Below are 15458 nucleotides of genomic sequence, written 5' to 3'. Positions count from 1 at the left end.
TTTAAATTATAAAGATTTGTTAGTTATTTTGTTAAAAATATATGCAAATTAACAATAAATTGACCGCATCAGCCGTTCATATATCACTAGATTCTGCAATGGGTGCTCTCGTGCTCTTGTATATTTCGGTATAGTATTTTTGCAATCTGCAATCTTGCAAGAGCAAGAGAATACCCCTATTGATTTAATAAGCTCTTACATGCAATTTGAAAAAAAAAATCTCATATGGCATCTCAGGCAGCATGACAGCTGGCAGCTGGTGTTCACATTTGCGGCGACGCTTATCTTTAATATTTGTCCATTGGCAAAAAATTGTAAGTTTTATTTCTTAACCGATAACTATAAACTATTACTTGCTTAATAAATATAAAACAACAAATTGTTTGAACTTTGACACTTTTATCATTCAGTAAATTTTGGCACCTCGCATTCGAAGAGCCGGTAAAGTAAGAAAATGGTTTTGCCAGCGGGAGATGTTGTTTTATATAGCGTTCTTGGAGTAATCCTTTTGGAAAACATATTTGATATCTACATAACATATCGTCAGGTAATTGAAATTATTGAAAGATATTTCTAAATATATGTGCGTTGTTTAATTTAAGAGTTGTGTACATGTAGATATATTTATGAATTAGGTTAATTTAATATAACTTGGCTCAAAATTCATGTTAAGCAGGGTAGGGGGTAACTTGTCTCTGCGATGCGTCAGAATTTTATATGTATGTGTACACTTGACTAAAGATTTACATATAAATTAGTTTAGAATTTAATTTTCTACAGAAAGATAAAAAAATATATTTAATGTAATATATTGTCACGAAGTAGTAAATTTAAATTACAAATAAAATGGCAATTACACTTACAATTTGTTAACTTTTACTTACTTATAGATAAGAGTATACAGAACAGCTTTGAAGGTGCCCAGAGAGCTCAAAGACTGCATGAACGATGACACATTCCAGAAAGCTCGTCTTTATGGCCTTGACAGAGCCTCATTTGGCGTATTTAGTGCCATTATAAAAGATGTTATTCTAATGTGTATTGAACTCTATACTGGCTTCATTGCTGTGCAATGGGCTTGGGCTATAGATTTGGCAAAACTGCTGCATTTAAATGCCGATAATGAAATAATTGTCAGTTGCTTATTCGGACTTGTTACCAGCGTAATAGGTACATTTAAGGATCTTCCATTTAAGATTTACTCGGTATTTGTACTGGAAGAAAAGCATGGCTTCAATAAACAAACTGGAGGATTTTTCGCCTGGGATCAAGTAAAAGGTTTTCTCGTTACACAAATTTTAATGGTTCCTATTATTTCCGCAACCGTCTGGATTGTGCAGAACGGCGGTGATCAATTCTTTATTTGGTTGTGGCTTTTCACAGGCATCACATCGTTAGTTTTGCTTACTATCTATCCAATATTCATTGCGCCACTCTTCGATAAGTATACACCACTTGAGCAAGGTCCATTACGTAAATCCATTGAAGATCTTGCGGCCATGCTGAAATTCCCTCTTACCAAATTGTACGTGGTAGAGGGTTCAAAACGTTCATCGCACAGCAATGCCTACTTCTATGGTTTATGGAATTCGAAACGCATTGTACTATTCGACACTTTGCTACTGAACAAAGGCAAGCCAGATGATTCTGAATTGAAAGAGGAAGATAAAGGCAAAGGATGCACAAATGAAGAGGTACTCGCCGTACTGGGCCATGAGTTGGGTCATTGGAAGTGTGGTCATGTCACGAAAAACATTATTATAGCACAAGTACATTTACTTCTATTATTCGTCGTGTTTGGTTATTGCTTCACTTATGGACCATTCTATGAAGCTGTCGGTTTCCAACCTGGTACACGCCCAATCATCGTAGGTTTGCTTGTCGTATTCACCTATGTAATGGCACCCTATAATGCGATTGTCAATTTTGCTATGACAACACTATCACGTTACTTTGAATATCAAGCTGATGAGTTCGCACATGGATTGGGCTTCTCAAAGCAGTTGGGTCAAGCTTTGATCAAATTGAATTTAGACAACTTGGGTTTCCCTGTTTACGATTGGTTGTACTCGGCCTGTAATCACTCGCATCCAACGCTCTTACAACGTATGGACCGACTAAAGCAGTTAGATGTCGAACAAAAAACGCAGAAAAAAGAAAACTAAAGACGGAGCTGGTGCTATGCGTGTCTATGATAAAGGATTCAGCTTCTTTACAGATGTCATCGCTTTTAAACATAAAAAGCCGCACAGTTACAGTTTCTCGCCGCTGTACTAGTCCCACGTCGATTTCAATTATTAATCAAATCTCTTTTATAAATATTTTTTAATATTTGTATTTTTCGTTGTACAAATTTAGTTTTATTCATGAAAAATAAATCGGAGAAGCTTTTAAACAAACGATTACATTTATTTTAATTAGGTGTTCTAATTAGTTTTAAATAACTTTCGGAAATGAATTTTTCTTATTGGACTAAACGTCATTTATGGTTAGCATACATACAACTGTGTACACAGCTGTAAACAAGAGTCAGTACAAATTTTATATCATTCCTTATAAACAATACTCCTAAATATGTATGTATGCATATGCTCAAATAGAAACACATTTGTGTACATACATATATGTATTTACTTGTTTAGCCTAACAAGCTTTTCCGAGCAACTTTCAAAATACTTATGTTGTGAATTTGTCAGTTGTATTACGCAGAGTCTAGTGGTTACGCGGCGAAATAAAAAGATTAAATATGAACAGTATTAAATTCCCGCTAATTTTTTATGTTTCAATTCTTTTATACCAAAATTATAGTACAGCTTGGATTTTACCTATGCTAAGGCACAATGAACTTTCAAACGAGAAAAATGCGGAAAATCTACAAGGGAACGATACAGCAGAAGATTTCAAGGAAGTTATAGGCATACAAATAGTTAAATTTACACGTCAAGATTCAGTAATGAAAATGTTCGACTTCGACATGGATTTAGCACGTAAATTTGCCTACAAGCAGTGGCAAAAGTTGCTCAGTGTCTATGAACCGGCACCAAGTTTGCAAGTGACGGAAGTTACAGTACGAGTGCCAGCGCGCGACCCACAAAAAACAAGCAAAAAGCCGGAAAGTAAGTTAATGAAATCAATTAAACCAGCGAGACGTGAATACGATGAGGATGGACCACAACAAGTGGCACAGGCATTGCAGGATTTAAAGGGTCCCGATAATGTACATAAAGGATTAAAATAAAATATTTTTAATATTAAATTCAACTTTCTTTAAAGCTTGTACATATTTATTAATGTATACAAGTAAATTATATTTGACATGACTTATTTGAAAATGTATGCATTTAAAAATAGCTGTTTATTTAGATATTAGCTCAATCATTTGCTAGAGATTGTCTTTTCGTTTGCTTTGCCGTTATTTCCGTACTTTTCGCACGGGCTTCCGTACTTCCCTCACAGGCTGCCGTACTTCCTGCACATATTTCCGTATCCACCTCCGTGTATTCTTCCACACAACTATGTGTTACTCTTCCACTCGCAGAACCAATTTCAAGTGCTAGATTATCAAACGCATATTCACCAAATGAACTGGAACGCTTCCACGCTGTATCCGTGTTCCACACTTGATCGTGTTTATGTGCGCCGTGTTCACTACTAAAGCGATACCGATTTGGCGTCCGTGGCGTTGATACGCTATTCCGCCAATGGCGATACAAGTCGCAGCCAGGCATGCCACCAGCATCTTCTGGATCTGTATCCCAATTACCATTTGTACCAACACTATTGGCATCAATGCGCCCGTCAACTGTTGCTTGTTCGCAACCATATTCTGCCGAATCGTTCTCTGCTTGCGAACTTGTGTGATGCGTGGTGCAACAAAAGCACTGCGAACAGCGTAGACAACGACAACAAAGTATATTGCAGCAAAAATCGGATGCGGCGCGTAAACATTCGAAGAATTCGGGCATAAAGGAGGGATTGATTACAGCATAGACAAGTATATTTATACTAAGCTGCAGCGCATTCAAGGTTAGACAAATCATATCCAGCTTTGCCATCAAGTCGAAATTTACACGAGATACGTCGCCACCAAAAATCAAATTTAGTGCATTTTTACGTGAGGTAAGCGCTGCGGGCAACTCACCAATCATGTACAGTATAATTAAAATTATAATTGTTATAGTTAGTTTAAGCTGATGCTGCGTAACAAAAGGAAACGGAAGGAAAAAGTTAAGTTGGAAAATTTGATAAAAAGTTATATTTCCTCTGTATCAATACATACATGATAACGCTTTTTTGCTGTTTTTGCATTATTATTTCCATATCGCTCAAATTTTTTGCTCTGTTTGGTCCAACGTCTAAAAGCTGCAATTATGGCTATATTGCCGATCATGAGGAATATAGCTGGTAGCACTGTCAACAGTGTGAAGGAACACCAGTTGTGTATTTTGTAATAACTGAAAAATGGAGGAAGTTAAATTTCAAAAAACAATTATAATCGATAATTAAATAGATAGAAACAAATTGAGTTTTACACTGCCAATAAAGTGTGTTGTGTCTTTCCTTTGTTACAACGAATCTCATAAGCCAAGCACACTAATAAATGCCAGAATTCTTCAGTGTGTTATTGAGGCTAGTTAGAGGTTAGAGGACTTATTCTATATATTTTACATACATACATACAATTCCGCATATTATTTACATATGTATTTGCTAAAACGTTTGACGCTGCATTGATTTTATAAGCGATAAATTATGTGATAAGCGTCAGCATTGACGTGTTTACCATCTAATTTAATTATAGTTTATCATAACTCCACCTCAATCGGAACAACAACAAAAGACAATTACTAATAAATACGTGCAACAGAGGCGGCAAAATTGCATATGTAGGATGATAGCGAGAATTTACGAAAATACATCAACACATACATATACACAATCATAAGAAGGTGTAAAAGATGCGGAAATGTAGTTAGAACGGTAGTTTGTTGACAGCTGTTAAACAAATGTGAACTGTTTTCTTTTGATTTTGCTTCAAATTGAAAGTTCACTCGCTTGACTTACATGGTATAGTATAATTTGTGTGTTATAAAAGTACCGTCGTCATTTACCACGAAAATGAAAAAATAAGGCATATTTAGAATCACCGAAATAATAATAACTATAACAATAATACGCCGTGCTATTTTGCGCCGACAAAAACGCGGTGGCCCACAACCATTGAAGATGCCGTAATTTAAGTAAATCCAACGGTCACAACTAACGCTGCCAAGTAAAAGATTCGCCGCACCGGTGCTGATGCCAAATAACGGTGTTTGCCATTGAAAATCGTACGCCATCCAGAAATGGCTGTAGAAGAAAATACTCCGCGAGAGTGCTGTAAATAAAATGAGCAAGCAGGAAAAGCAGTCCAGCCACGCGAGCGCCGCGAGGTAGGAAAATGCCGATGGCGTCATATTAGGACGCATAAAAACTATAGCATTAATGAAATTTGCGCATAAACCGAAACATGAGAATATGGGCACGATAAAAGCGTAAATCACATATGCCGTCACAGTCGGTTCAGCACGTTGCCAAACACAATTTTCGACCGGAATGTATAAATCTGGTGTGTCGGCTTCAATATTGTTTAACGTCAATATGAATTCCGTTGCATTTTCGATGTCATAGTTAATACCCACAATGCATTGCATACTTTGCAGAGCACATAAAATATTTCCGTTATTATCTGGAATTATGTACTAGGCTATATACATATACAAGTCCGAACTTGTATTAATTGACACTTTTTATTATTTGTTTATTTACTTTCCGCACTACGTTCACGCACGACGGGCGCGTTGTCAATCAACTGATTTTAACTGAAAGATTACAAGAGAGAGTATGCATCAGTTTTGCACCAACTGTTATCAGTAAGTCAGATCTCAATTGAGGGGTTCAGCGACGCGCGCAACGTTAACCGCCTGCAGATATGCTAATTTGACTATAATGATAAGTTGTTATCAGTATCTGTGGAACGCGAAACCGCCTATGAGTATGCTAACAAGTATATCACTTCATTTTGGTTATTGAAAAAGCAAATAATTTGGTTAATATTATATTAATTAGACGTCAGCAATGTCAAAACACGGTGTGGTTCCCACGACAGCCGGTTCTTCGTTACTAGAGTTGATCCGGATTTCATTCGGCCAAGGGTTGTTATTTCAACGATGTAACCCTGTCCGGATCCACCTCGGTTCGGTGTAGTACATGCAATAGAGTGAGTATTATGATATGCTCAGGCTTTAATGCTACTGCAACACTAACCTCACCGGCTGATCAGGGCGTTTAGGCGTTACACTCGACAGCCTGTGTTCCTTCACTCCGCAAACGACCTCAATTATTGCAAGTATTTTCAAGTCGCTTGCCGGCAGCACCTGGGGAAAGGACAAAGAACGTTGTTGGTGACATAGAAGGCTATCGGCCGGACGGTTAGCAACTACTCAGTTCCGATATGTCGCCTGAATGTAGCGAATCGCAGACGATGAGGCTTCAGACGTGCCAGAATACTGCAAACCTATGAGTATAGGATGCTTCCTGATATCTCCTGTTGAACACAATGCACTCCTCTCCAAGCAGTTTGTGATGGTATGTTTTCGTGGGAATCTGATAAATACTGACGCCATTATCAGTGGAGCCATTAACACCTTCATCGACTCCCTCCCAGTGAATAGCGTATTTATAGTTAAACCACCACTCATAGCAGACAAAGAGCTGATGCTGCCTCTAGCATCTAGAGTAACCCTTATGTTACTTAATTCTAGATATTGTAGCAGGTTAAATTCTTACTTATCCAGAATAGACCAGATATATGTGCAGCGCACAACGGGACCCCGCTACCGGAATTGACTCGAACTTATCCGGCCAAGGGCTGTTATTTCGACGATCTAACTCTGTTTAATCAATGAGTTTCAGGCGAAGATTGTCATCTTTGAAGCAACTTCTAACAGCAGGGTTGCATCTTCATGCCACGTGATGGCATTGACTCCAACCCGGGCTGGAGGAAGTTTTCTGGTGCGTTTGCTTTATAAGACTAAATCCAAATTCCAACTCGATTATGTGTATATTAAGCTTTGTGAGAACCACTAAGCAACTCCTGGTTCCTCGTACAGTGTATTCCGCCTTATGTCAGAGGAGATAGATGCATTTATGAGACGAGATTTGGTATGTCCAAGAAACAAAGTTAAACAGCCGCTCAGATCTTCTAAATTTTGCAGGTTTCAACGTTATGCGTAAGGATCGCGAGCGAGATATTGGTGTTGACCTAGCCTTCATACTGCACAACACTGTGCAATAACGTCTCATTGATGGCGATATGGACCGTGGGGATACTACCCTTGAATGTCAGGGCATAGCTATCAGATAAAGCATTGTAGAGCTCGACATGTTTAATATATACAGTGCCGCACATAAGTATTGGCACAGCAACCATTTTGTATTTTTCGGAAATTTTTAAAACAGACTAATAGGTTATTTATTGTAAATATATTTTACCTTATTAAATCCATTCATTAACTACCACCTACACTAATTTTTTTATAATAATTCATTTTTAATTATGGTTTTTAATTCATATTCATAAAAAATAAGCAGTTTTTACGACACAAAAGTATTGGCACACTCAGTAAATTATAAAGAAAAAAAAAAAACATTATGCAATTTAATTACAGCTTCCAGACGCCTTGGCATGGAATATACTAGTTTTTGGGTTGTTAGCTGGGGTATTTTGTGCCATTCCTCTAACAAAGCCTGCTTCAACTCCAGTTTGTTGCAAACTGCCCGTTTTCTCACCCGCCTTTCCAACTCCTCCCACAAATGCTCAATTGGGTTGAGGTCTGGAGATTGTGGTGGATGGGGCAAGACGTGTGCGGTGTTATGAGTTAACCACATTCTTACAATATGAGCCGAATGCTTCGGGTCATTGTCTTGCTGAAATGTGAATGAGCTTGGTAAATTTAGTTTTTGAGCACTTTTTTTCAAATTTTGCTTCAAAATATTTAAATAAACCGTTTTGTCCATAATGTCTTCTATGAATACCAGCTCACCCACACCTGCAGCAGCCATGCATCCCCACACCATCACACCACCACCACCGTATTTGACTGTTGGAGCAAGATTTTGTTTTTCAAATTCAGTGTTTGGCTTTCTCCACACCGAAGTACGGCCATCGCTCCGAAAGATATTGTACTTACTCTCGTCTGAGAAGAGTACTTGGTCCCAGAATGTGTTTGGTTTTTTGTTATACTCTTTTGCGTAGTCTAGGCGCTTCTTCTGGTTACGTGAAGATATCAACGGCTTCTTTCGGGCAACACACGAATTATAGCCAGCCGAATGTAGTACTCTTCTAACGGTCATCGCATTAATATCTTTTCCAAATTCCTTTTTCACCTCAGCAGCAATCTGCGTAGATGATATTTTCGGATCTATTTTGACTTTTCGAACAATGTGCTGCTTTTCGCGATCGCTTAAAACCTGAGGACGACCGGTACGCTCAGCACTTTTTAAACATGGTGCTCCTTTAAACCGCTTTATGATATTGCGAATTGTGAACCGGCTTCTGTCCATCATTTCACCTATTTCAGCATACGATTTGCCTTGGTTGCGCATATGTAAAATAATTTTTCGCTAAGATATAGTGGTTTCTTTTTTTTTTGAAGACATTTTTATTAGAAAATTTAGCTTTTCACGTTATTGAACGCAAACGAATTTCACAAAGCAAAACTGGTTGACAATATGAATAACTGTTAATAAATGAAAAGAAAAGTGTTGTATTCTCGGAAAAGGAGTGGCCAGATTGAGTATTTTTTAATTAACAGACCGGGTGTGCCAATACTTTTGTGTCGTAGAAATTGCTTATTTTTTATGAATATGGATTAAAAACCATAATTAAAAATGAATTAGGTGGTAGTTAATGCATGGAATTAACAAGGGAAAATATATTTACACTAAATAACCTATTAGTCTGCTTTTAAAATAGCCGAAAAACACAAAATGGTTGCTGTGCCAATACTTATGTGCGGCACTGTACATGCGACTGTTACATGTTGCCCATCAGCATATCACCCGAACGTAGGTGCACTACTTCGCACTAGGCGACTTTAACAAGCATCACAATTTTAGTATTCCTGCCTCTCAACTGATCGATGGGGCATTCTGAACAACGAACTACGAAGCCTAGCTCGCCTGATATTATCAACCGCCCATAATCATCTCGATCGAGTAACCTTCCGACTTTATTTTTGTGGACAAAGCCACACTAGTTAACTTTGATAAAGCTAATTTAGTCGGTTTCACGGAATTAATCGTGAGCATCTTCACTGCACTACCTATTCCCACGGACGTAATCGTTGGAGAACGTCCATTCTAGGTGATCGTAGTTGCTACGCTAGCTTCATTTCGGTTGGAAAATCGCAGAACTCTGACACAGTTTTCCAGCCGAAGCAACTAGTTAACGAGCGCGACACTTTACGCTATGTTGATCCTTATGATCACCGAATAAAGGATCTCGTTTTGGAGATTCGGCAAATGGTAAATCAACATAAGCGGACAAAATGGGTAGAACACCTGCAATTAACTCTTCATCGGTGTGAGTAAGCTTTGAACTACTGTAAAGGCCTTGTCTAATCTGAGGAAACATAATGACCGGGTCGAAGTTTATGTCGATGGCCGTGCCTCCAAGGTCATACGATGTAACGGAAGAGTAATCCCCCTATTGAAACGTATCAATAAAGAAGAAGCCCTTACACTTTCTCTCTATGAACCGACCCCGTCGAACCTAAGCCTGTCATTATATAACTTCGATAACAACCAACCTGAATATTACCACCCGGGAGTTAAATAAACACTACAACAACAATAAAAAACGGCGTGCATAAGAAGCGCTCCTAGAAATAGGGACCCGCATTACATTAAAAGAAATTTTTTTCCGGTATAATCTTTCTGATAAATATTTATTAGAACACGCAGTGTAATGAATTTTGCCACTATTGGCGACATACATACATATAGCTTACTAGTTTTTAAACCTTATATTGGAAAAAATATTACATACCTATATTATTATATTAATTTATTTAAAGGTAAGCTTCATTAATATCTAATGTAAATATTAGTCTATAATCCTTTTGTTTGTATCGAATTCGATTAAAACTTTGATCTAGATCGATAATGGAAAAAACACCCTGTTGCATACCATCAAACTATAAAGTGCCGGTGATTTGGTTCATACAAAATTTTTTAACCACTCACATAACATTTGTGTTATTTCTCTAACAATATGTTTATGCACTTTAACTTGCAGTTACTCTTTCATTTTGGTAGCAGACGCCTTAACGCACTTGTCATGTAACGTGCGCGCGCCGCATACTCAATCAATCAAACAACACTTGAATTCGGTTGAAATTGTACCGATGAAATGCTCATCACTTCATTATCTTCACCTTCCACATCTTCTATGCGCACAGCGTCATTGAGCCCACCATCGCCTCCTCCTGAATTATTAATGTCATCATCGTCGTCATCGTCCAGTGTAGGAGTTTTAATGCGATTCCGTATTATAATATCGCGCTCGGTGGGTGGTTGCAAATGTAAGGGATTATGTGCTATATCCACAGTATCCATGTCACGGCCTTGTAAACCTAATGTCAAATTCACTTTCGATTGTTGTCCTACAGTTAAACCAGTATTTGATGGCATTTTAGGTGTTGTTGCAGGTGGACGCAAACGTGCCGGGTCCAACAAAGAATGCATTTTTGTTTGCTTTTTCGGTGTGCGTGCAGGTGATGTTTTGCGTGAACTGATCAGAGATTTTAATTGTTTAGCACTAAAAAAATTAGTGAATTATATAAATTATAGTGCTTACAAAATATTATTATATTTCCTTACGCTTCAATTAGTTTGAGTAATAAACGATGATATGCTTCATATTCTTCACTGTCAAATTCATTAGGATCGTGTCGGGCGTGCTCATACATATCACAAAATTGATGTATCATTCGTTGCTGTCCCGAGCCATTAAGTGTGGTGGCAGCAAGTGTAGTAAGTAGAAAAGCTCGCAAACTGTCGTATGGATGTCGCATGCTACCATCGCTACGCATTATTTCCGTTTCTAAATAAAATTACAGTTTATAAAAAATTACTTATAATTTCATTTTGAAATAATTTTTTATATTTGCTAACCCAAAATTTTGACATCGTCAACAGCTTTCATGCGATAATAATATGGCGGTAACGGTTGATCCGTACGCAAAATATATTTATCATCTGTCCAAAGTAATCTCGGCTCTTGTGCAATTTTCTGTATGCAATCTAGACGACGCTCAATCTCCTTCCGTAGTGTCTGAAACATCACGTATAATAAAAGTAAATATTAATATTAGGTTATGAATTTCACTGCTCTCTAAATACCTTCTTTGCATCATTACCCACGGGTACGTGTGGCCCGCGTCGACTTCGTAATGTAAAACGCATAATTTGTCGTTTGGCGAAGATGAATAGCATCACAAAAGTCAGCACTCCGCCTCCTATTATGATGATTATCATAACACCAGATAGTTGCTCCATTTTGTTTCAGTATTTTTTTTAAAACTGCAGCTATAGCGTATATAGTATATTAATAACGCAGTATTTTATTTATTTATTTTTAATTATGAATTAATGGTTACACTAATTTTCTTATTTAGTTTGTTTTTATAAAAACAAAAACACAACCAATAGGTGCAGCAAAACAGCTGTTAATTATCAGTGCCTATTGTGAATGATTCGAATGATACAGGGTAAGTCTTAATAGATACAAGTATAAAAATAAGATTTTCGATATTTGCGACAAGTCGAATATTAAAATAAAACGGCTTGAAGAAATGTGAACCAGACAACGTATTAATGAATACCTTCTTAAGGGATTGTCCCAGTGTGACCCTCCGAAAAAACACTGATTGCGATTTTTTGTTATTGTTGAAATTAGGTAATCGGTCCGATTTTTTTTAATTAAATAAATATGTACATTCATGACGAATGCTAAATAAATTGTTTATGTTTATTTATTGGGAGCATAATAGTTAAATAAATTGTTGAAATGACACGTAAAACAAAGGTCGTGTACGATGACCACGATTGCGGCCGCAATTTTGATCTCAAACAAAAATTTCAAAGAGATTATTAGTCTGTAAGAAAGTCGCTATCGCGCTATGGAAGGTTTTTTCTTTTTTTTGTAATTTGACAAAATGGTGGCGGTTTGAACAAAAAGAATCTAAAAAAAAAAAAAAAAAGTTTTCATAGCGCGATAGAGAATGACATTAAAAATGTTCTCTCCAAATTGGAACTAGATATTTTCAAAACTTTTCCTTTGAGAGTGGAAACCGTTTTGAAAAACACCATTTTGAGAAAAACGCGTTTAAAGATTGGGGTCGCTATGTTCCTCACTCCGTTGCCTGTCTACAAGAAACGCTATAGCGTAATCATTTGATTTTCGATTTCAAAATTTGAGAGAATATTTATTACAGTGTATTCTGTCAGATAATGCAACAAAAAAAAACGATTTTTCAAATATTTCACACTGTGACGATTCCTTAAGGCTATACCTCTGATACAAAATACTAAAAAAAGTAGTAGAAAGTGGATAGTGTAAAATTACTTTTAAATTTAGTAGCTAGTAGACTCTGCTGGAAAGTTTTACGGGAATTCTCATCACGAGTGAAAAGTTGTTCTAATAAAAAAGTTGTTCTCTAATGAAAAATGCGGCTACTGCTTGGCAAAGCGTAAAAAGATGATGCGTTTTGCTGCGTTTTGAACGCACTCAAACAAAAGCACACATCGAACTCTTCTGTCAAAACAATTGTAATTAATGCTGAGGAGTACAAGTTAAGAAAAATTTGTTGCCAGCGGCCATTCTCTATTGATACCCTGCAATCCACGGTTAAATCACCAGCCAATCCTCTTACAACGGTACCAGAGATTTAAAGTTTCCATGAATTTTTTAATTGTTGTCCACTTTTTTCTTAGCCTTTTCAACATCGCTTGTATTGAGCGTATTGTGTGAAAGATTAAAGCCCACCGTCAACAAACTGATTGGTTCTTACCCACTATGTCTTAGTTTGGTATCCCCTTAAAACTAATACTGCTGTGTAAACGGAGGAGGAGCGATATCAAAAGCTCCGTCAGGATCGGAAGAACCTCTTCGAGCCGTTTAATACCCAATGAGGTTTCAGACAAGGCGACTTCCTATCATGCGACTTCTTCAATCTACTGCTGGACAAAATAATTCGAGCTGCAGAGTTTAATCGAACAGCTGCTGGCGTACGCTGCTGATATTGATTTTATTAACCTCAACATTCGCGCCGTTAGTCCTGCTTTCTCCAGACTAGATAAGGTAACTAAGCAAATGGGTCTGGTAGCGAACGTGGTAAAACGAATTGTCTTCTGTCATCATACAAACAATCGTCGCACTCGCGACTTGGCTCCCAAGTCACTGTTGATAGTCATAACTTCGAAGTCGTAGATAATTCGTCCAGCTTAGAACCAGTTTTAACACCAACGACAATGAAACCCTCGAAATACAACACAGAGTAACTCTTGAAAACAGGTGCTACTTCGGATTGTGTAGACAACTGAGCAGCAACGTCCTCTCTCGACATACAAAGACCAAACTCTACAAGTCAGTCATTATGCCCGTCCTTCTATATAGTGCAGAGGCATGACCGATAACAACATCTAAAGAGTCGACGTTACGAGTTTTCGAGAGAAATACCGCAGACGATGGAACAATGAGCTGGGCGAGATATACGACGACACTGACATAGTTCAGGGAATTAAGGGACAGCTGTTTGAAAGATTGATTATTACACGAGGAAAGCACCGCAACCTTAGGTCTATTGTACCCTCTCCTAAATCAGAATGACTCACCTAGCCCCACCATTGAGATAAAGTCCAATATTCTGCTGGGTGTTATCGAAGCGATGTCATCCCTATTTGGAAACATGGATCGAAGAAGCTTAAGCCCGCGTCTACAGGCTGCTGTGCAATCGATTAGCAGGTGTTCTGGTGATTCTGTCGAAGCACCGGCAATTTACGCAAGAAGCTGGCCCATGTTATGCAAATGCTTCTTCTGCTTGCAGTGGCCAGTATAAAATGTTAGCAGTAGTCTGAGTTTATCCCTAGGGAGGTTGATTGTATATTTAAACCTGCTGATACTGTACCCCCCTGTAGTTGTCGCCAATGCCTCTGCCTGCCTTCTTCCTTGCGGATCAACTCCTTTATGGTATGGGGATCCACTCCAGTCAAGGGTTCAAGTCCTACCAGCCAGTTCATTACCACTTAACCGTACTATCTCTAAGCAGCAGCTAGATAATGGAATCATTCTATACAGCCAAGGGTAATCTTAAACTTCTTCGCGAAGTGAATCCTTTTAACCCTTTTAATAATAATTAAAGGGCATAGTACAACTTAACACTTTTATCCACTGGAACGAGATTTCCTTACCTTTGCCACACCTTTCTGCCGTCTTTTGTAGAAGTGCGTGCTTGGCTACCTGACCGATCACTAAATGAAACGGTGTGAGCGCAAGCATGACTTTAAGTGCTGCAGTCGGACAAGTGCAATAGTTACTGAAGTGTGCGAAGCTTTTGAGGCCCAAGCCACCGCCCCATACGTGATTATCGGCCACACGATCATGGTGTATAACCACCTTACAATCCTTGGCTTGCAGTCCCAGGATTTTCCAGCCAGCCGGCTGCACATCATTAGTGATATTGTCACCCTGATCAAGGTCAGGTTAATATGCTGCTTTCACCGCAGAGTGGAATACAGCGTGAGGTCAAGATATTTGACCATGTTGGTCATCTCTATCTCTCTGCCTCCAAGTGTAATTTTCCTGAGGCCGGGCAGGGACCTACGTCTCGTGAACGGGACGATGGTCGTCTTAGAGGGGTTGGTGTTCAACTCAATCCTTTTGCCAGGTTTACACATCTTTGTAGTAGGTCACACAGAGTGTCCTCAAATTTAGCTCAGGCTATAATAACAATGCAGCTACGCTGGCTAGGTCATGTCGTCAGAATGAATGAACACACTCCAGCTTTGAAAGCAGGGGTCGGGGGAAGCAGAGAAAGAGGAAGACCTCCACTCCACTGGCATCTCCAATTGGCGCCATACAGCGAAAAGGAAGAACTACTGGCACACTGTTGTAAATTCGGCTTTAACCGCGTCGACGCCAACAACCAAGAAAAAGAAGAAGAAACTTGTGTTAGTTTCAGTTCAAATTCTCTTAATGTATTGTAGTTTTGCTAGGCGTGATTTGCTGGGAGATTCAATGAAAAAATTCTTGAATTCACATTAGCTCTGCATGTAAGCTCATTTGAATTTTGTAAATGATATATTTTTACACTACGAAGTCGATTCTATAAATGAAATATGTAAATGAAAATTAG

The 15458-nt window shown here is 38.2% G+C and overlaps 3 protein-coding genes across 3 annotated transcripts; 1 reads left to right on the top strand and 2 right to left on the bottom strand.

Annotated features, from left to right (window-relative positions):
- The first annotated feature begins 236 nt into the window (after positions 1 to 236).
- On the top strand, positions 237 to 2417 carry LOC120772135 (CAAX prenyl protease 1 homolog). The gene is made up of 3 exons (XM_040100553.1): positions 237 to 314; positions 411 to 547; positions 891 to 2417. Exons 2-3 carry the CDS (start codon positions 455 to 457, stop codon positions 2163 to 2165), a joined length of 1368 nt encoding a protein of 455 aa, XP_039956487.1. The 5' UTR covers positions 237 to 314; positions 411 to 454; the 3' UTR covers positions 2166 to 2417.
- A 909-nt stretch (positions 2418 to 3326) lies between these two features.
- On the bottom strand, positions 3327 to 5693 carry LOC120772254. The gene is made up of 3 exons (XM_040100757.1): positions 5065 to 5693; positions 4280 to 4454; positions 3327 to 4196 (listed from the first exon to the last, which is right to left on the bottom strand). The coding sequence occupies exons 1-3, from the start codon at positions 5691 to 5693 to the stop codon at positions 3372 to 3374; spliced, it is 1629 nt and encodes a 542-aa protein (XP_039956691.1). The 3' UTR covers positions 3327 to 3371.
- Positions 5694 to 9965: 4272 nt separating this feature from the next.
- LOC120772618 (protein C1orf43 homolog) lies at positions 9966 to 11698 on the bottom strand. The gene is made up of 4 exons (XM_040101333.1): positions 11446 to 11698; positions 11218 to 11377; positions 10924 to 11146; positions 9966 to 10861 (listed from the first exon to the last, which is right to left on the bottom strand). Exons 1-4 carry the CDS (start codon positions 11599 to 11601, stop codon positions 10414 to 10416), a joined length of 987 nt encoding a protein of 328 aa, XP_039957267.1. The 5' UTR covers positions 11602 to 11698; the 3' UTR covers positions 9966 to 10413.
- Positions 11699 to 15458: the final 3760 nt, after the last annotated feature.

The sequence above is a fragment of the Bactrocera tryoni genome, chromosome 3 (genome assembly GCF_016617805.1).
Source record: "Bactrocera tryoni isolate S06 chromosome 3, CSIRO_BtryS06_freeze2, whole genome shotgun sequence".
NCBI classification, from domain to species: Eukaryota; Metazoa; Arthropoda; class Insecta; order Diptera; family Tephritidae; genus Bactrocera; species Bactrocera tryoni.
Note: the sequence above shows the minus strand (reverse complement) of the source record. Positions and strands in the feature narration are given on the sequence as shown.

Coding starts and splice junctions, on each gene's coding strand:
- LOC120772618 (XM_040101333.1), bottom strand. CDS start 11,601: ATGGAGCAACTATCTGGTGTTATGATAATCATCATAATAGGAGGCGGA. Junction 11,147..11,217: donor TGACGATGTCAAAATTTTGG/GTTAGCAAATAT, acceptor AATTTTATTTAG/AAACGGAAATAATGCGTAGC. Junction 10,862..10,923: donor TTACTCAAACTAATTGAAGC/GTAAGGAAATAT, acceptor TAATTTTTTTAG/TGCTAAACAATTAAAATCTC.
- LOC120772135 (XM_040100553.1), top strand. CDS start 455: ATGGTTTTGCCAGCGGGAGATGTTGTTTTATATAGCGTTCTTGGAGTA. Junction 548..890: donor TCTACATAACATATCGTCAG/GTAATTGAAATT, acceptor ACTTACTTATAG/ATAAGAGTATACAGAACAGC.
- LOC120772254 (XM_040100757.1), bottom strand. CDS start 5,693: ATGCAATGCATTGTGGGTATTAACTATGACATCGAAAATGCAACGGAA. Junction 4,455..5,064: donor CACAAATTATACTATACCAT/GTAAGTCAAGCG, acceptor TCCATTTTTCAG/TTATTACAAAATACACAACT. Junction 4,197..4,279: donor CAGCAAAAAAGCGTTATCAT/GTATGTATTGAT, acceptor TTTGTTACGCAG/CATCAGCTTAAACTAACTAT.